This window comes from Abramis brama (assembly GCF_963993115.1).
Source record: "Abramis brama genome assembly, chromosome: 16".
Lineage (NCBI taxonomy): Eukaryota > Metazoa > Chordata > Actinopteri > Cypriniformes > Leuciscidae > Abramis > Abramis brama.
Window position 1 is genome coordinate 20,697,554 of NC_139978.1, and position 20,961 is coordinate 20,718,514.

General features: G+C 37.2%; 3 protein-coding genes across 7 annotated transcripts in view; 2 read left to right on the top strand and 1 right to left on the bottom strand.

Moving 5' to 3' along the window:
• The window catches only part of ercc6l2 (excision repair cross-complementation group 6-like 2), a 38,715-nt gene extending 32,907 nt beyond the window's left edge, over positions 1-5,808 (top strand). The window contains exon 18 of the mRNA XM_084138360.1: positions 5,631-5,808. Within this exon, the coding sequence (XP_083994486.1) occupies positions 5,631-5,673 (43 nt within the window). The 3' untranslated portion in view covers positions 5,674-5,808. The remainder of the gene's footprint in view (positions 1-5,630) is intronic.
• Positions 715-16,901, bottom strand: hsd17b3 (hydroxysteroid (17-beta) dehydrogenase 3). Of its 3 annotated transcripts, none has more exons than XM_084138369.1 (11): positions 13,734-13,973; positions 8,680-8,726; positions 7,679-7,754; positions 7,480-7,587; positions 7,317-7,384; positions 3,894-3,938; positions 3,237-3,271; positions 2,746-2,827; positions 2,559-2,624; positions 2,270-2,419; positions 715-1,918 (listed from the first exon to the last, which is right to left on the bottom strand). In XM_084138369.1, exons 1-11 carry the CDS (start codon positions 13,882-13,884, stop codon positions 1,823-1,825), a joined length of 924 nt encoding a protein of 307 aa, XP_083994495.1. In that variant the 5' UTR covers positions 13,885-13,973; the 3' UTR covers positions 715-1,822. The 3 variants fall into 3 exon arrangements, with proteins under 3 accessions (XP_083994495.1, XP_083994496.1, XP_083994494.1); XM_084138370.1 differs by lacking the exon at positions 13,734-13,973 and adding an exon at positions 16,790-16,901 and having other exon boundaries at positions 728-1,918; XM_084138368.1 differs by lacking the exon at positions 13,734-13,973 and adding an exon at positions 16,586-16,897 and having other exon boundaries at positions 728-1,918.
• Positions 16,899-20,961, top strand: part of slc20a2 (solute carrier family 20 member 2) — a 47,770-nt gene continuing 43,707 nt past the window's right edge. For 2 of the 3 annotated variants that reach the window (XM_084138364.1, XM_084138365.1), the window contains exon 1: positions 16,927-17,095. The gene's annotated coding sequence lies outside the window, so the exon portion shown is untranslated. Of the gene's footprint in view, positions 17,096-20,961 lie in introns of all 3 variants that reach the window. The other variant, XM_084138362.1, reaches the window with a different exon arrangement.

The following is a 20,961-nucleotide window of genomic DNA, read 5'->3' on the forward strand; positions in this document are numbered from 1 at the left end:
ACGCCAGACATGAAATTGGCGTGGAGGAACGCACATTCTCGCGTTAATTTCACTGTTAGTACATACGACCGTGAGCGTGAAAGCTGGCGTACGCAAAGTTTTTGTGCGTACGCAAGATTGATACATGAGGCCCCAGGGCATTATTCTTCAAACTGTGGTCTGAGTTTATGGGTAAACAAAACAAAACATCTGAAAGTTATGTGTATTTCTTTGGGCACTTTTATGGATTCATTTAAATAAATAAAAAATCAGTATTTTTCATTTATTTTTGCTACTTTTCAAATACTTTTATAGATTTATTTGTATTTAGGATACATAAAATGTGAGCAATAAAATTAGCCTTAGCAAAACAAAGGAGTCAACAACTATAGGGAACTATTGAGTAAAATTTTAGATAGTTAAAAGTTGGCTCATTTAGATTAATTAGCTATCTAGCAGTTAATTAATTAATCTAAACCAATTAATTAAATGAAATAGAAACAAACCAACCATCTAGCATAATGATGGAATGGAGAAAGTGAGGCTATTTTAAGATACACACTATTTAAACCACATTAATTTGTTTTGATATATAGTTGGTGGTTTCTGCAAGATTTGGGGTATTAGGTTTGCAACTTTAATTTTCTTATCTGCAACTTGGAAGCATGTTTAAAAAAAAAAAAAAACAACAGAAATCACTGCTGCAGTCAAAGCAAGCATAGCTTAGAAACGATGAACACAAAAAATTCCCCAGTGTTTTTATTTTAATTATTGCCTTAGCCTTATTCCACATAAATGTCTTTTCTGTTACAAGCAGTATCATTATAAATTATCAGTGGAAATTCCCTGTAGTAAAAACACAAACCCCTTTAATGTGAGTGGAAACTTGTTATCCTGTCAGCTGTATTTCAATCAGGACAGCACGCTTAAGGGTGAACAGCTTTATTAACAGCTACATCTCAAATGGAAATCCCCCATCAGACTGCACTTGTTTGTGTCCTTTACCTGCTCAGCATCTTCAAGAGATCTTTGAAATCTGAATCCACACACTTCATGTGACGCGCTTCAGGTTGCAGAGTCAAAAATATGCCCTCTGCTGGCCGCATGTCAGAGTCAGAAACAAAACTAGCAGCTCTTTTTTAAAGTTAAATGAGATATAAAGTAATAACTGCAGTTACTTCACAGAAAGATCCATAAGTGTGTAGTGTGTTAAATTCAACTCAAATCTGCCGACTGACTCTGGCTAACTGTTCTTAAAATTGTTCTAAGATATGTTAATATGTATATCCATATAAATAAATAAAATGTGCGTTCTTGTGCGTCATTGCAGTGATTAGTCACATAAAAGTCAAAATAATGGGAAAATGAGAAAAAATGCATCATCTTCAAGCTTTAAAGATCATGTGAAAGTGCATTTAACCACTATGTGGCGCCAAATAACTGGATATTTCAAATGAAAACATGATTTTGCTCTTTAAATAAGACCAAACATTTTCTAATCTTAAAATATATACAAAAAAATAACAAGGTCACATCTCTTCGACTGTCATTTGGCCTTTGTGAAACTGACCTTCTGTTAATGTTATCAAGGTCAGTTCCACTCAACTATCTCCTGTCTACTGATATGATTATGATTAATAATTATCACATTCCATTATCAACACTGATATAGCATATTTTGAAGGACTGTGGACTCTTGTCAGTTGTCACTTTCTTTCACAGTCTTATATTTTTTGCATACTGTATTGTCATAATTAGTGCAAACAAAACTATTATCCACAACAGTTGTGGTGTTTAAATGTGTCAATTCTATATACTCTATATACTTAGAGAATGACAACTCTCAGCTTTCGACCCTTTCCTTCACATATTTCTTAAAGTGATGCTGAAACGCTTCACTCTGCAGGACCCAGGTGGGAATGGACTGCACAATCCCGCCCTATAGGAGAATTACACGTTGGTCAGAAACAATACATGCACAGAAATCACACACACTCTTAAAAAAAAAGGGTGTTTTCACAGAGGTGCCATACATAGAAGAACCATTTTGGGTTCCCAAGAGAACCTTTCAGTGAACAGTTCTTAAAAGAACCATTTTTTTCTTAATGTGAAGAATCTTTCTTAATTTTTAACAATCTAAACAACATTTCCCCACTATAAATAAATAGGCTAACCTTTAATGGAAAGGTTCCATAAATGTTGAAGGTTTGTCATGGAACCACTGATGCTAATAAAGAACCTTTATTTTTAAGAGTGCACTTTAACTATATTAATAAACAGAGGTCATTACCAATATGGTATGAGTGACGCTGCCATATGTTTGGTCACCAGCCTTAAGATACTTCAGTGAGCTCCTCACAAACTCCTCAGCTGTGAATGTAACCATATCTGGCTTCTGATGTCCTGTCATTGATGTTGAAACCCCAAATGGCGCAACTGTCTGAGAAAAATAAAAGACATGAAGACATTTACATTTCTCACTTCTGGTTAGCAGATATGTAAATTTGATACACACACACACAAAAACCATATTATTTAACTGTTGTGGGGTTAGTAGTGTAGAAAGTTTTTTATTCTACCTGAATAATAATTCCCTTGGATTTATATTCTGCTTGAAGACCCTGTGAAAATCTCTCAACAAAAACCTGAAAAGATATATATATATATATATATATATATATATAAAATATTTTTGATTTGATATATTGACATTGCTAATACATTGCTTTTCAACTTTGTGTAGATATTTTGCTCTTTTTTTTTTACCTTTGATGCTGAGTACAAGGTGTAAATAGGGCAGGGTATTTTGGCTATTCCAGAGGACACATTCAGAATGACTCCTCTTCCTCTAAGGAAATACTAATTGTCAGTGTGCTTGTCATATGTTAAAATTTTGGCATTTTTATTTTGATGATCCCCATTAGACACTCTGTTGACTATAAGTAACATTACACCTACATGTCCACTAACTCTCATTAGAGTATTGTAGACTCTCTGCTTAATATCTGCTAACACTTTATTTTGATGGTCCCCAACAGACATTCTACTGACTATTAGGAACTTTGCAACTACATGTCAACTTATTCTACTAACCCTAACCCCTTATTCTACTAACCCTAACCCTACATCTAACAGTCTACTAATACTAAGTTGGTTAAACAACATTACTTACAGTCAACGGAGTGTCTAAAGGGGATCATCAAAATATGTGTGAAAAATTACGAGAAAACTAGTGAGGTCAACAGAGAAGGCCAAACCTTTGCTGCATTCCTGGTAGGACAATTCTGCACATCTAAAAATGGAGGAAAACCGTGTGAGTGCATTCTATTAAATCTCTTTAGCACTGAACCAATGGTTCTCAACTGGCTTTTATTTAGGATTTTTTAGGGCGGGACAACCTGTCACTCACATAAGATCACTGCAATAGCAAACCACAACCATCTAATCAATTCCCCATGGACAAAATCAAGTCCTGTCCTTCATTTTTTTTCTTGTTCGAGAAGCCATTTCACTCAGATATACATCACAATAGGGAAGAAAAGACTATTGTAACTTCCAACTTCCATTTTATGCTGAGAATTTACAATTTTTCTGATGGACTTTGATGACTTTTAAAAGTTTATAAACTTGCATTTTTGCTAACTATGTACAATTATATCATTAGTTGCATTTAATTAATGGCATTTTTTCCTTGTTTTCTGCAACCCTGTCAGAGCTGTGACTCAATTTTGGATGTGACCACTACAACCCACTAATTGACTTCCTTATCTATTTCAGTATACAAGTGAGTGGTAAAGACCCAGTTACATTTACATGTATGCATTTAGCAGACACTTTTAAAATAGGGCAACATAAGCATTTTTTCACAGAGCCCACAATAATCATAGTGTACTGTTCTGTTTGCATTTACTCACCTTAACCATGGCTTTTACATTGCAGTTGATAACATCATGTATTCTCTAGAGGTCACCACATGAAACAAACAACAGTTTCTGATAAATACTTTGTAATAGTATTTATAGTAATAGTCCTCACAACTGTGTTCCTTTCTTGAAAGATATGATATCTACGAGGATTTTCAGTCCGAATTTAGACCGTACCATAGTACCGAGACAGCTCTCATTAGAGTCACAAATTATTTGCTCTTATCATCCGATTGTGGTTGTATCTCTCTATTAGTGTTACTTGATCTTAGTGCTGCATTTGACACCATTGACCACAACATTCTTTTAAATAGACTAGAAAACTATGTTGGCATTAGTGGAATTGCACTAGCATGGTTTAAATCATACTTATCTGACCGTTATCAGTTTGTAGCAGTAAATGAAGAGATGTCTTATCGATCACAAGTTCAGTATGGCGTACCACAAGGCTCAGTACTAGGACCACTGCTGTTCACTCTGTACATGCTACCCTTAGGAGATATCATTAGGAAACATGGAATTAGCTTTCACTGTTATGCTGACGATACAACTCAGCTGTATATTTCTTCAAACGAAACTTACCAATTCACAAAATTAACGGAATGCATAGCTGATATAAAAAATTGGATGACTAGTAATTTCCTACTACTTAATTCTGTAAAAACAGAGATTCTAATTATTGGACAAAAAACTCCCACACGTAATAACCTAGAATACTGTCTAACACTTGATGGCTGCTCTGTTAAGTCTTCGTCGTCGGTTAGGAACCTCTGTGTGCTCTTTGATACCAATCTTTCATTTGAAAGTCACGTGTCTAGTATCTGTAAAACCACATTTTTCCATCTTAAAAATATGTCTAAATTACGGCATATGCTTTCATTGACAAATGCGGAACAATTAGTTCATGCGTTCATGACCTCAAGGCTAGATTATTGTAATGCTCTACTGGGTGGTTGCCCTGCACGCTTAATAAACAAACTACAGCTGGTTCAAAATGCAGCAGCTCGAGTTCTTACCTCGAGAACCAGGAAGTATGACCATATTAGCCCGGTTCTGTCAACACTGCATTGGCTGCCTATTAAACATCGCATAAATTTTAAAATATTGCTGATTACTTACAAAGCACTAAATGGTTTAGCTCCGCAGTACTTGAGCGAGCTCTTAACGCATTATAGTCCTTCATGTCTATTGCGATCTCAAAATTCCGGCCAGTTAATAATATCTAGAATATCAAAATCGACTGCTGCCGGTAGATCCTTTTCCTATTTAGCACCAAAACTTTGGAACAGTCTTCCTAACATTATCCGGGAAGCAGAAACACTCTGTCAGTTCAAATCTAGATTAAAGACACATCTCTTTGACCTAGCATTCACATAATACATTATAGACTTTTATAATTCAATGTTAGGCTTAGATTAGGTCAGCCGGAACCAGGAACACTTCCCATAAATCCTGATGTACAGGGTGGGCCATTTATATGGATACACCGTAATAACATGGGAATGGTTGGTGATATTAAAGTCCTGTTTGTGGCACATTAGTATATGTGAGGGGGCAAACTCCTCAAGATGGGTGGTGTGTACTAATATATACTAATGTGCCACAAACAGGACTTTAATATCACCAACCATTCCCATGTTATTACGGTGTATCCATATAAATGGCCCACCCTGTACTCGTTACAATTTAATTTTACTCGCTAATTTTAGTGTCTTTGTTTATCCCGAGGTTTTCCCGCAGCCTGCCGGATCCAGGCCGTATCCAGATCTGACGAAGGACCTTCGCCTGGACCCGATGACAACGCAGTGCAGAAGTGCCAACTAGTCTCTCCCTATGGAGGATCCCTTTACCACTCTACAGATAAAGCGTTGTCGGGAAAATTCGTTTCGCGTACCTACCCCAAAGTGACAAAATAAAATTAAATTCTGTATCAAAATTTATAAGGAAAGACCAGTACTTTGTTTAGGCTTGGTTTGTTGGGAATTACAAACCTGCGCATATATATTCAAACGCACATAACTATAGAACCAATTCTTAATGTGCATGTGAACGCCATCAGCGTTTATCACAGGTTTGCGTTTAAAGTCTGTGTAGAGAGAATGGTGTCGTCTTAGCGGCCCCTAATTTAGTAACAAATGATCGTTGCGGCAGAAGCGAATCAATCAAAACTAACTTTAGCTGGAAAAATAACTTTATTAAAGAACCGCTATAAAGCCAAAACAATCCCTGTTACCTTAAATTATACGTTTATCTCTGTAAAGCTGCTTTGAAACAATCTACATTGTTAAAAGCGCTATATAAATGAAGATGACTTGACTTAATATGCCAACCATATCTACAACTATTGCTTGATAGAATTTCATTTGTGATATTTTATTAAAGCATGCTTCCATTTATTTTTACAGTGGGCATTTTTCTATTACTAATATCTGAAATAATTACTACTACATTGTTAAAAATGGGGGGTAAGTATTATTTCAAAAACGCTGTTGGACATTGCTGATATTTGAAATCAACCCAAACACACCTCTTTCTTCATTGCTCTGCCTCCAAAAGTCACCCTCCAATCATAACCGCCCTGCTCCGAGTCGGTCTTGATTCCTGATTGCCGGCATGCGAGGCAAGTGCACTAACAATGACGCTAAACACCACATTCCCTAGCAATCGTCAGAAAAACTCTCACTAACTGAGCTCCGTTACACACGCAATCCAAGAGTGAATGTCTGTTTATCATAGCAGAAGCGCAACAAAATAAAGCTTCAGGAAAAATAAAGCGCAGATGATGAACGAATGACAAGGAAGCACTTACAGTACCCAATAGTAATTACAAAAAAGAGTTGGTTGTTAGTTGCCAACAGCACAGCAGCTCCAGACACACAATGACACTCAAACCCATTGTTACTCACGTGAGGAGCGGAATCAAAGCAACCTGTCTGTTTTCAGGCCTTCCCGTTTAGCTCTCTCCAGCGCCGTAAAGCTTTTCTAATATTAACGCGGGTCCTAAAGCTCTTGCCCAGTCATAACCCTTCATTTTCCAGTGATTTCTTCTGAGTTTTTCTCTTTTGTATTGTGTCTCATCTCTATTTCTGCAGTCTTTCTTCAAATCTCCCTCTTGCACGTTCTCTCTCCTCCACTGCCATACTAATGCTGATTGGCTACTCACGTTTGTTGTTGTTTGTTCGTTTGTCGGTCCAACTAACTTCCAAACAGCATTTTTTCAAATATTGCTTACCCCACCTTTAATGGGAGCCGATACTAATAACATATACTGTAGTTTCATGCCCAATTTAAATAGCGGAGATATCAAAAATGCGCAGTGCTGAGAAGGATCCATGCAGGAACAGTTTGAAAACTCTTAGTATTTATAAAGATAAATGCATGAACAATGATTGTATGAACCATAGATGACCTCACTTCTTCCAAATCAGATGTTTCAAGTAGCTTGCAGGGTATTTGGCTCGGTAGAATCCCAACGTTGTTCACTGTGTTTAAAGAAAAGTAACAGTAACGCTATTGTTTTTAATATAACTGCAGCTATATTACATTTGACACATTGAGATATCTGATACCTACTGACCTAAAATACCAATATCCAAACCCTCAATGTTTTCTTTAATGTGTCCATATATATCGTCTTTGGTGAAGTCAGCAGCTATTACTTTGACTTTCCCTCCTGTAGTGAGCTCTGTCAGAACAAGAAAAGAAAGCAGGTTAAAAATGAGCTCTAAGACTACAGACAAGCTAAGAAACTGAAATTTCAACAATGAATGCTTCACCGATCTTCCTGGCTGCTCTGTCAAGCTTCTCTTGATTTCTGCTGATGACGATCACATTCATACCTAGTTTTGAAAGCTGCACAGAAAGACAGGAAATACAAAGATTGTAAAGTCTTATGGAAACAGCCTATATATATATATAGGGGATGAGCTACAGTATGGGATCTTAACAAAGAATCTGTTCCAGATTGGTTACAGGCCTACTTCACAGGTATACACATTACTCCAGTCTTCAGTGTCTCATGATCCTTCAGAAATAATTATAATATGTTGATTTGGTGAATCAAAACTTATTATTATCAATGTTGAAAACATTTGTGCTGCTTAACACTTTTTATTTCTGCTTCATATTTGTAACGGTTATGTTGTATGTGTGGACACTTGTTGTTTTTCCTTTGGTTCCCGTGTTTTCTTCCTGTGTTTAGCTCCTGTTCCCTTTGTTCCAGTTGCTAGTTGGTTTCTGTGGTTACTCATTGGTTAATTGATTATGTTCACCTGAGTCTGGTTTGGTTCCTCATTTAGCCATGTATTTAAGCCCTCAGTTTGGTTCTTCTCTTTGTCCTGAATTGTTTTTACATGTATGAAGCTGTTAGACAGATTTTTGCCTTCTGGATTTCCGTTTTTAAATAAACTAAATCTGCTGCAAAGGAATTTCTCTGTTCCTCTTCACTTACCTGCATTGTGATAATATTGTAGTGGAAACCGTGATACATTATTTTTTCATTATTCTGTGATGAATAGAAAGTTCAAAAAGACAGCATTTATTTGAAATAGAAATATTTTTTTTTTACATTATAAATATCTTTACTGTCATTTATTTTGATCAATTTAATGCATCCTTGCAGAATAAAAGTAATAATTAGTGTAGTCAGTGTATGTTATTTGGTCATTATAAAGATAAGCATGAACACATTTTACTGTTACCTTTTTATCCTTATACTTCAAAATATCAAGATATAGTCATAATAAAATAGTTTTCACATAGGCGATAGTCTTGTTACCTCTTCTGCATATGCTCTACCTATTCCATCTGACCCTCCAGTGACCACTGAAACAGAAGAAATATTCAGTATTATTCGAAATCGTAAACGGTAAGAATAATTATTTCTCTAATTCACTGATGTGTCAGTTTATGTAATTGTGAACTAATGTGATCAACAACCTATTCAATGTGAGAAAATAAAACAATTTAACAATTTCAATTTTAATCAACATTTTTTTACAATGTAAACAACTACGACCACATAATTAACATTTTATTACAGAAAATAAGCTCTCCTATCAAGTGTATTAAAGGTCCCATATTATGCCCCTTTTCACAAGATGTAAAATAAGTCTCTGATGTCCCCAGAGTGTGTATGTGAAGTTTCAGCTCAAAATACCCAACAGATCATTTTTTACAGCATGTTTAAATTGTCATTTTTTGGGGCACAGAAAAACGCGCTGTTTTAGTGTGTGCCCTTTAAATGCAAATAAGCTGCTGCTGGACGGCCCAGGGGGCGGAGCTTCATGAGCTCGCGCTCAGTCTGTCAGGACAATTTCATCTCACGGAATGATGATAATATCAGAGCCCGTCTACGGAGAGCCTTGGCACTTCCTATTAGCCCCATTGTATCGATCTTGGTTGCAGTTCCATTAGAATTCCACTGGAGGTGATCGCGGGCGAGTGCAGACTGAATGGGAGTCAATGGGGCTAGACGGCTAAATGTGTCTCTTTCACCCGATTGCCGTTGAGAAATCTCAGATTTTATTGTAGGTTTTGCAAGTTCAACATGGGTTATAGGTCGAAAGTTGAATGAACGAGTACTTATTTCTTTTCGATTTCTTACAGGTTGAGTTGTTGTTGCCCATAACACGCTAGCATTCTGCTAATGACGTCAGCATTCTGACGTCATTGACATTTTAAAAGACTTTTTAAACCAAATAAGTGACTCTAAAAAATCTAACACCCAGCAATGTGTAATTTCTTTGCATCTCCTTTCGAATACAACATTCAAATTACTAGACAAAAAATTATATCCTGAGAAAAGTGGATTTTGAGGGTTTTTCGCCATAGACCTCCATTCATTCTGCACTCGCCTGCGAGCGCCCCCGCATGGACAGAGACGTGTTACTGCAGCCAGTCCAGAAACCGGAAGTAAGCAGAGAGTGCCAATTCTCTTCCTATTAGACATTCTCTGATAATGTCAGAAACTCTCAGTAACGGTGTTCATTTCGAGTCGGACAATAATGCCTACAGAGTCAGAGTGCTGTATAGAGATGAAACAGGTATAGTTTAGTAGTTTAATTACGGTTATTATAACGTATTTGTCATCTGCTTGTATGTATCCATTATGTATTAATAGCCTAACGTTACAAGTCTGCTGTCTGAATGGTGATCAAACATATACTGATGAGTTTAATAAAGTTTATTGTACATCACACAAAAGATGAAGTGTAAGTTTTACTTCAGAAAATCACCGTAAGAGCTGAGTAAACACAGTAAGTTATAAGTGCGCAAGTACATAAAGGTATTTCGGTAGAGTTGAGGGAGCATTCCTGTGGGCGGAGGTTAGTCAAAAAACGGTTCTACTGACGTCATTAAAGAAGGCAGTCGAGGGATGTAGTCCAAACGAGCCGTTCGTTGTAGGTGACTTCTGTTAAATAAAATATCTCGCTTGGCATTGAACTTAGAGCTTTATCATTTTACAGATATTATTTATGCTCTAACAGCAACATTACACACTAACTAAACTTTGAAACATGGGATCACGAAGAACGGGACCTTTAAGAATGTGATAATCTATCTCCAATCACTCCCTCTAAGAATCTCACACGCTTCAGATGATAGGCAGTCAGTGTTTTTACAGCATGTACTTGTACAGATTGTGTGTTCCCACCAATTTAATAAACAAAGAGGAAGCATGGGTGGTGTATATGTGTGAAAAGTCTCTCTGAAAGTTTGGAGCTCCATCTTCTCTCCACCACTGACTATTAGACCATCATAGAAGTTCACATTGTACAAGAGAGTGGGAGGAAAAAGGGTGCTGGAGGGCCAGTGTATAATGTAGAGGAAATTATGATGTAATTATTGCCTTCATGCTTTCATTGCAGACTAGAGAGATTTGAACTAATGTCCGGGTGTTATCTTCTATGAGGGAAAATTACTTTGTGTCTTTTTTACTTAATGGGTTCCCATGCTTTTGTTCTTTCTTTGCACCACTGGTTGTGTGTACAATAAGTACAAGTAGTACCCTGCTTCACAATCTCAGTGAGATCTCAAGATAAATATTTCGAATGAAAAAACTTTGTAAATGTGAACCATTCAATCTTCATTTGGCTTGCCTCAGTTTTATAATTTATTATAATTATTATAAATTAATAAATGCTGTGTTCCTTCAGTAAGGTTAACAGCAATGAATCTCCTTGTCAAGTCAGCCGATAAGTTACATCGGGGTGCAGTACTGGCACCCAACAGGTGCCTATCAGAGCATTCATGGATGACTTGACCAACACGGTAAAATAAATACCCAAAGGGAGATGGACTTATTAAGCTTGCCGATTGGGCAAGGGTGGAGTTCAAACCCGCAAATTCCAGAGGTTTAGTGTTGAGGAGGGAACACGTCCAGGATCGGTTTCACTTTAGGATCAAAGAGAACACCATTCCAACAGTCCAAGGAAAGTCAGTGGAGAGCTTGGGAAAGTGGTACAGGGCAGACCTCAATGACAAGCAGAGTGTGATGAAATTGTTTAAGGAAGTTGAAACCAGGATGACATCCATGGAGAAGAGCGGCCTGGCAAGTATAAGGCCTGGGGATACCAGCATAGGGTCCTACCCAGATTGATCTGGCCACTGCTCATTTACCTGTCTCTACTGTGGAGAGGTTGGACTATTTTAACTATTTGAGGAGATGGTTCAGCATGGTTCCATTAAGCTTCTGCTCCATAGGCCTGTATAGCACAGGCAGCAAGCTGCAGCTGCCAGTAACATCAGTGGTGGAGGAGTATAAGCTAACAAAAACATGGCAGGCTATGATGCTGCGAAACAGTAAAGATGCAAGAGTACGTCAGGCGGACATTGAGGTTAGAACGGGTCGCAAGGGGTTAGCCGGCAGAGCATTGAGGGAAAGTCGACATGTTAAGTCTGGAGCCATGAAAAAGCAGGGCAGCTGGACGAGTTGGGAGAGGGTTCTGGAGAGGGTTCTGACCTTGCAGGACATCTGGAGCATGGAAGAGAGTTTATGTTGTGTTCCATATATAATGTCCTACTTACTCCATCAAATCTTCATACATGGCGGTTGACAGAGAGCCACACCTGCATACTCTGGGGAAGGCCAGCTAATCTTGAGCACGTCCTCTCCTCATGCAGGTCATGTTTGGTGATTGGGAAATTTTGGTGGAGACATGACCAAACCTCAGCTGCTGTCGAGGTGAAGCAGGCAAGAAAGAAGCCAAAACTACTTTTTGAGGGGCCTTGTTTCATCCAGTTCCTTAGATCTGGAGAGAGCACAGCAACAGAGAGGAGAAGTAAAGGAGTCTGGGCCACGGCAAACGACTGGAAGATGTGGGCAGTCCTTAAGAAGCAACTCAAATTCCCAGAGGAAATAATCCATACAAGCCTCAGACCTGATATTATGCTCTGGTCAAAGGGTACCAAGCAGGCGGTACTTGTTTAGCTGACAGCACCCTGGGAAGAGAGGATGGAAGATGCACACAAGCATAAGCTTAAGAAATATCAGGCTTCGATTCTCCACCTGTCAGTGGAGGTTGGCTGCAGGGGTTTCGTAGGGCAGTCACTTTGGAGGACCATTAGACTGCTTGGGATTGGCAGCCAGGCTAGGAAGCAGCTGGTAGCAAACATCCCCAAACAGACATAGCTTGCATTCTGGTGGATATGGATAAAATGGAACAAGCTGTGGCAGAACCAACATGGTGAAGGGCCAAGAACATCTTGACTTTGGAGGTGGAAAGCAGGGGTGGAACTAGGACTCTGGTTCTACCGTCGAGCCCCCCTGAGATGTCATGGACTTAAATCGACAAAACATCGAGGAAGGGGGTGGGGGTGGGGGGTGCCCATTTGATAACCCGCAGAAGCCCTAAACTCAATCAAGTTGTGTTATATAAATATTTTATACACACAGACACACACACACACACACATATATATATATATATCACACACACATACAGGCCAAACCAACTGTGTGACATCTAGAATGTGCAGGACAAATTGCAAAACTCTGCATGAATATTTATTCAAAGTAAAAAGAACAGCAGATACACTATGTCTTAACATGCAAGAAAACACCCCTGGGAAGGGATATTGTAATGCACACGCACACACACACACCAGGAAGAACTTTTCAAAGCCTCAAAGTGAAAGAATTAGTTGTGGAAAGAGAGAAAAAGTAAGGTTAATTTGTTTTAAACTGAACAGGAACAACCATTCAAAATCAAGAAATGAATAGAGAAATAGCGTCCTAGAACATACTGTTCTAATTGCCTTTTGTTCTCTGCCACTCTCAGTACCGCAATGGAATGGAAAGGAAGCTTGGGAAAAAGTGGCTGGAATTGTTGTTTTGTGTTGCTGAACTTGCATAAACAGTATAATTTCAAGAAAGCCATAAAGAGGATCCCTCTTTTGCCAACAATAAAAGGTCCTGTTTAGGGAAGCAAGACATTTTGTGAGTGACAATTTAAAGTGAGATGAGAAACTTGTTCCAGGGTCAAACAGTGGAACAAAAGCAAGGTAGTGCTGGCTTTTATCTGACTGTTCTCAATCAGCGGTTGTCCCTCAAGGCAGAGCAGCATGTTTTCAACATGCAAAAAACATTGCATTTTCTTAAATGCTTAAATCATGACATTTCTAACTATTAACTAATAACTTACTTTTAAACTAATTATCTATTAAGCATGATTTAAAGTAGTAATGTAATTTTAGTAAAAGTATTCTTTCTTTTTTTTGCTGAATGACATCTTACTATTTAAACTAAACTTGACTGCCTGTTATATCGATAAAAAAGCATGCTTAAGACAAAAATACAGGAAATAAAGTCAAAATGTTGATGTATCTCACCTGCCCATTTCCCCAGAGAGGTGAAAAAAGATTCAGAAAGAGGACAGAAGAGCTTCGGGGCAAGCATCATAAGAATGCATAATAGTTTCCCTCCAAAAACCAGGATGGTGCAAGTCCCGGTCAAGATGAAGAGAATCTCAGTGAGAGTCATGATAGATTTTCTCAAGGCTTAAAATGAGTCCTTCCTGCTATTTTGGCCCTTTTTTTTTACTGCACGGTTCTCATTCTCTAATTTAATCTGACCACAAGCTTTCAACCTCAATGCAGACAGCCCCCTCGGCCAATCAGAATCTTCTCTGCCCATTCTGCCCAGGACATAATTCACATTCCTGATTTGTGTGTGTGTGTGTGTTGTGCCATTTAGCTTAAAGCCAACAGCTTTAACTGTTATTTAACTGTTATACGCTTAAATTATTAACAAGTTCACTAACCTGGCACTATTAGTACCCCCCTCTCTTTTTTTTAACCTTAAACTCTTGTGTGGAAATTTTTCCTGAATCTTTTTGTTTTCTTTTTAGATTTTAATAAACCCTTTTTATTTATATTGTCACATTCAGTTCAGTGTCATAATTAATGTAGTGATGGATTAGTGATATAAAAAACCCGCATTTGCTAATGTTACAATAATAAGGCATGAACATATTTACTCAGCAACAAAAAGATTTCACTGTTTATCAATTTATCTTTGTGATCATAAACTGGAGGGTGATAAAATGTATTAATAATTTATTAGTAAGAACATCCAGACCCATCTTTTTTATCCTTAATTTATTTACCTTTTTCATGGGAAGACTGAAAGGTTTGACTAAATATCAACTTTTGTAATTAATATCAACTTAATGTGCACTGCTCATTTTGTTTTTACAATTATTGATCTTGTGAAGATAAGTCAACAGTCACTCTTTAATTCATCATCACACTAGTTGCCCTTCTCTTGCCCTCATCATCATTGCACTGCAGTGTTGAACTCTCTGAGGCACTTTATTTTTAAAAGCTCCACCGCCATCTAGTGTAGTAAAAATCATGCCCTGCAGCCCAACTGCGTAAAGTATAAAACATGTTACCCTACTCCATTTTCTATTGATTGTTCTAAACATATGTTAAATTATGCGAGTAGACTAAAAAACTAAAACTCCCTCCCTCAGATTAATGAGTCTCATAGAAGGGCTTTGTTTGGCTCTGCCAGCCACTGCCCACTCAGGAATATCTTGAACTGAATGGATGTAAAATGTTTTCTGCCTCATTGTTTAATCCCTAGCAACCGGTTTGTTATATGATTCAAGAGGGATGTTATTAGTGAGATGTAGAAATGAGCATTATTCACTGTAATGTTTTTTATTTTATTTTATTTAACGAGCACTTCTCATTTTACTAAATCAACATTTGCATGTCGGGATGAAACAGCAGAGGGCGCTGTTCACCAAGTTTGGCATTTTTTTTGGTCGCCTGTTCACCCCAAAATGAAAATTCTGTCATCATTTACTCACCCTCAAGTTGTTCCAAACCTGTATGAGTTTTTTTTTTTATCTGCTGAACACAAAAGAAGATATTTTGAAGACTGTCAGTAACCAACAGTTGGGCCCAATGACTTCCACAGTATTTTTTTCCTACTACTACCGTCAACTGTCTGGTTACCAACATTCTTCAAAATATCTTCTTTTGTTTTCAATAGAAGAAAGAAACTCATACATGTTTGGAATAACTTGAGGGTGAGTAAATTATGACAGAATTTTCATTTTTGGATGAACTATCCCTTTAAATATAATGTGGATGAAAAATCACATTCAAGTTGATTTAACTTAAATTATGCAGACGGCCACTATAAATAGTCTATATAGGCCAGTGCATTTGATCGAACTGCATCTTAAATGATCTCTTATAGCAGTAATGAGTTTGACATTTTTGATCTTCTTAAATGTAGGCTACTTGAATATGCACGTGAACGAAAAATAGCAATACAACAATCAACTTCTCGAATAATTGAACTTTAATTATGCAAACGGCCAATATACAGTATGTAGAATATAGTTATATAGAGTTAATGTTATCAAACAGTAAGAACTGAAGAAATAACGTCCTCTATTATTATTATTAACATATTGAAGCAACCCGATGGCACAAAATTCTGACTGGTGCACTGTCTGGTCGAAATTAACAGAGGTAAACGTGTTATAATGTTATATTCCTAAATGTTACCTTAATAGGTTGATGCTGTATGTAAATCAATGTCTAGGATGAACTCAGTGAACCTGTGGTGTTGCTCTTCTGAACTTGTCCCGTCGTGTATGTCCGATTGATGAATCCGAGTCAGAGTCGAATTTGTTCAATGAATCGTTTGAATCACAAAATTGGTCTGAACAATTCGTTCAAGATAATAATTACGTAAATTGATTGGGACCAATTATCCTGAATTATCCCTATTTAAAATGCACACAATGTGATATAATATATATATATATATATATATATATATATATATATATATATATATTACAATATTTTGTTTAAAGTAATACAAATATTTAGGTTCTAAACTTTTATGGGATGAATCATATGAAATTACAACGAACTCCCTTATTAATAAAACGTCTTAAACGTTAGCGTGTAATATGCCAGGGGCCACGTGATTGTGCAATTACGTCCGAGTGTAAAATAACCGATGAATCGTTTTAACAGGTTTTTTAAATAAATCATTAACAGAACCGATTCGAGGAAAGGAGTCGGACTTCCCAGTCTCGTGTGGCGCGCATGTGTTGAGAACGCGCGAATGCTGTTACGTAACAGTACGTATACTATCAACTACCTGCCCGGAAACATAAAACATATCAATATTTCGAATTGAGAATTTATACCTAGTGTCTTCTTATCCCAATCGAGATTCATTATGGATATCGATCTCTGGTTGCGTGATCCAGACATTACAATAAACCTCCTAGAGGTTTCCTCAGAAAAAGCAATGACCTCGTGGCTCGTGCCCCCACAAGGATACATTTCGGTAATATCTAAACATCCCATAATAAACCTAATAAAACGCCAGTTTGCTTGAATCCACTGACATTTGGCTGATACTTCAGTTGAAGGGGACAGGACTTTGCGTTGGTTAGTCTCCACACGTTCTATACCGTGTTTTCTCCGTACACGGAAAGCTCCTGCCCCCTGATCCCCCCAAGCGCCCGGATGCACACAGCCACACACCAGCAACAGTCAGTCAGTCAGCCAGCCAGTCAGGACAAACATGGTCGCCAGAGCTGAAGGAAGCCTTTAGGAATCTCCTCGCCGAATTTCTCTTTATAAAGTAAGGGCTCTTAGACTGGTCGCCTGAAGCACCTAAAGCCTCGTCCGAGGTCTACATTTTCTTCTTGGTGAGTAAAAAGAGCTGTGTCACTGAACGCTGTCAAACCGTCGATAATTCGTCAATGGATTAGATTCACGCGACACTCAGGGAATATTTTCAGCACCACGCGCTCAGGAATAGGAAAATGCCCGTTTATTACTTTATTACTCGCGTGTGCAGCTGCATTATTGCTTTGAGACGCGGTGATATTGTCTCTATAGCCTAGTGCTTGTATATTAAGAAGGGATTGCGTAATTTTCCTCAGGGTCAGATTTGTCCACTGGTATTTAATGCTATTAACCGCTTTGTATTAAGCATGGTGCTCGTTTTGTGAATGACAGGGCTTTTGTTGATTTGTTCCAATGTGAATTTAGGCTATGTATTTGTTAGAGGTCGCACTAGTCGAGACAGACAGCAACGGACAGGCTGCAGACAGTGATTTTAGAGACGTTATACACGTGATTGTCTGTGTAATGTCGAAGCACTTATTTACTATAAACTCTTTTTTTTTTTTTTTTTTTCACGGTCCACAACAAAATATAGCGCACAAATGTAGTTTTCACAGCAGTGTCACACGGAAAGAAATTGCCTCCTGCCACATGTAATCACAGCTGTGCTAATATTCGCTGGTCTGTGATATTGCTTTCAGTAATTAATTGCTTATTTAATTAGTAGCCTAAGTAATTAATTCAGGTGTAAAAGGTACGAGAGACCCCTGTGCGTTTTATAAAACTGTTGCCACATAATAAATAATTAAGAACAGCAATTTACATGAAAACATTTGTTTAATGCAAGATTCTTCAAGTGGAATTTTTTTGTTTTTTTTTGTTAGAATAGTCACAACAAGACTACTATGTCGTATGTTATTATGAATATTATTAGGTAGGTATAAGACTTTAATGAGGGAAAGAACTACAATCACAAGAAGCATTGCCATTGACATTTATACGTCATTCTTTTGGCACAATTTGTGATTTGTTTCGATTCTCTGATTGGTGGAGATATCTTTGCAGAATCATGGCTAATGTAGTTTTTCACCAGGAATTCCTCTGTTAAATATAGGTGTTCACGCCATGTTGTAATTACCTTAACGATTCTGAACTGTATAAAGCCGTCACGTGCTTGTAGAACTTGTAATTACAATGTGTAAACTAGTAATTTTCTGAGAGCTGCGACTTGTACCACATGACCACCTCCGCTCCCCTCCAACCATCAGTCTGCAATAAGCGAGGGACTGCGACTGAGAAGGAGGTGCGCTAAACAACATCCAGTTCACGAGGACTTTAAGGGTGTGCTCACAGTCACACTTGGTATGTTTGGTTTGTTTAAGACAAACCCTGGTGCGATTGCTCTGTAAGTGTGGTTCATTTGAATGAGTGTGAACGCTGCCATCCAAACCCTGGTGCGCACCAAACGAACTGAACTCTGGTGCGGTTCGAATGAAATATGAATGCAACACACACCAAAGACATTAAAGCGAACCAAAAACAGGAAGATGAGACCCTAAAAAGTCATAGTCGTGATGTTGCCCATCCATCACAGTTCGATACAGCATAATTCGCATAAAGCATAATTCGGTTTAAGAATTAATTATGACATAACATGCTTGTAAAAAAAAAAGAAGTAAATTATGCCTTATTGCTTAATAACAATTAACAATGTCGCAAAACATAACTAAAAATACTTCACTTCACTTTAACTATATAAATAATCAGGATAAAAATAAAAGATTATTACATGATTATTACATGAAAGCCAACCAATCAGGTTGTGAACATATCACTATGCCTTTAGGTTTGGTGATAAAAATGCCAATCTAAACGCTAAGCGGACCAGGACTAAATGTTTTGGGTTTTTTTTTTGGTCCAGACCAAACGAATCAAGCATACCGAACTACAAGTGTGAACACACCCTTAGGTGTGTTCGACTTGACGTGGCGCTGTGCAAACTGTTCGGTGTATGACATCAAAGTACTGCGAAAGTGATTTGAAAGCATACAGAGCTTTATTAATGGTAATTACAACATGATGTGAATGCAGCATATGATCATTTAAAATTTTTGTTGAAATAATGTGGGTCAATAGCTTCAAAAAAGCATCTACCATCGATTAACCAACCTCACAGCTCACAGTAGGTCTGTCTACAATGGTTTTTAAGTTATTGTTAAAAATCAATTCTTCTAAAGTGAATGGTATTTTTAATTCTGGAATCTGACTGTTGTACTCTGCTCTTAAATATAACATGGCTGCTGTACTGAGTCCAGAATCTAAACTGCCCGTTATGTTATATTGAGTTACTTATGCTTCGCATAAAAATGGCTAGTTAATTCAGTTAAATCTGAGGACCATATGGATAAATAATATCATGCATATATGTGAAATCAATGTGTCTAGACTCCCTTCCTCATCTCCTATTTTATATATTGGTAAGAGTGTACAATTTACAGTCAGTGTTCAGTCTGCTCTTGATTGGAATATACTATGAAAGATGAATAAGCACAAGAAGACTATAAAGATTTATTCAAATAGTAGTCTATTCAAATATACTGGACGCCTTGTATGCTTCCTCACAGTGCTTGATATCATTTAGTGGTATATTAGATTTCTGTCCTTTTATGGACCTACAAATCATCACACATTTGAATGGGCAGAATGTCAAATATTCACTTAATGCCTGAAAATCAATCATTAGTTCCTGTCATAATAAACTTGCATGCAAATGTTTTTTTTTACACACATGAAGAGACTTTAAAACCAGTATTTCATCCTAGAGCATCATGTGCAGCAGCATGTGCCATGTGTGCATTGTGATAGAATCAGACAGCAACAGCCTCTTAGTGTTTATGTATCCGGGCCTATCTGATAAGTGTTTGCTGAGTTGTTGAACTTACTAAAAAAAAAGAAATGGCCAGGTTCATTTTTGGTCTCAGCCATTTATGAGTTTATTCACAAAAAATCTTTATATAACCCCAATCAATGCAAAGCGAAAACAGTTAAATCAAGCTAAATCTTACGGATGTATGATTACTTTTTACCACACTGCTCTTTTTATGTCTAATGCCAAATTAACACTGCAAAGTTGACTGAAGCACTTCTGAAGTGGCATTTCAGAGATGGTTTAATACTGCTCAGAGGTTTAAGTTTATTTGTTTACAGGGGTAGTGCACATTAATAAACATGGCTGAAAAATTCCAGAATTAGTCAAAAAGGCTATTTTTGTTTATCTGTTGACCCATGACAGAATGTTAAAAAGTCACCCTAAAAACAAAAGACAAAGCATCTTATATCAGTACACACACACACACAAGAGAAAAAAAAAACATTTACATTATCAAATAAAAAATACAAGTACATTATTCCATGTGGAAATCATGCTAAAGCATTAATAGAACATTTGATTTAAACATATATTGTGCTACAATAGGTAAGAGAGATGGTGACAGGAGAAAGCAAATAACCAAGAGCAATTATTACAAAGAAAGTAAAAACTAAAATCAGAATATTAGATGCTAATGTTGACAGTTCTGTGTAGTAAGTGACCATCTTTGAAAGATGAAACTTAAAAGAACCATATGTATCCCATCTTCTAATTGTTGATGGGAATGAGTTCCATTCCCTTGCGGCTTTGACTGAAAATATAGACTGACTAAATTTACATTTTCTGAGAGGAATAATACAGTCCCCTCTTTCTCCACCCCATGTGGACCAATGTGCAGTTGTGTGTGTGTGTGTGTGTGTATATATATATATATATATATATATATATATATATATATATATATATATATATATTAGTAGTATTGCGCAATGATGAAAATTTACTGATTTCTTATCAATAATTTTGAGTGATGGTTTATACAGAGACTCAAATGGTTTTAGAGTAGTTGTACTCGCT

Excerpts from the sequence above, each read along its gene's own strand:
- hsd17b3 (XM_084138368.1), bottom strand. The coding sequence starts at position 16,748 with ATGGGATGTTTAGATATTACCGAAATGTATCCTTGTGGGGGCACGAGC. Across the intron at positions 7,588-7,678 it reads CAGAGCAGCCAGGAAGATCG|AGCTCACTACAGGAGGGAAA; the intron begins GTGAAGCATTCA and ends TTGTTCTGACAG. Across the intron at positions 1,919-2,269 it reads GCGTCACTCATACCATATTG|GGCGGGATTGTGCAGTCCAT; the intron begins GTAATGACCTCT and ends ATTCTCCTATAG.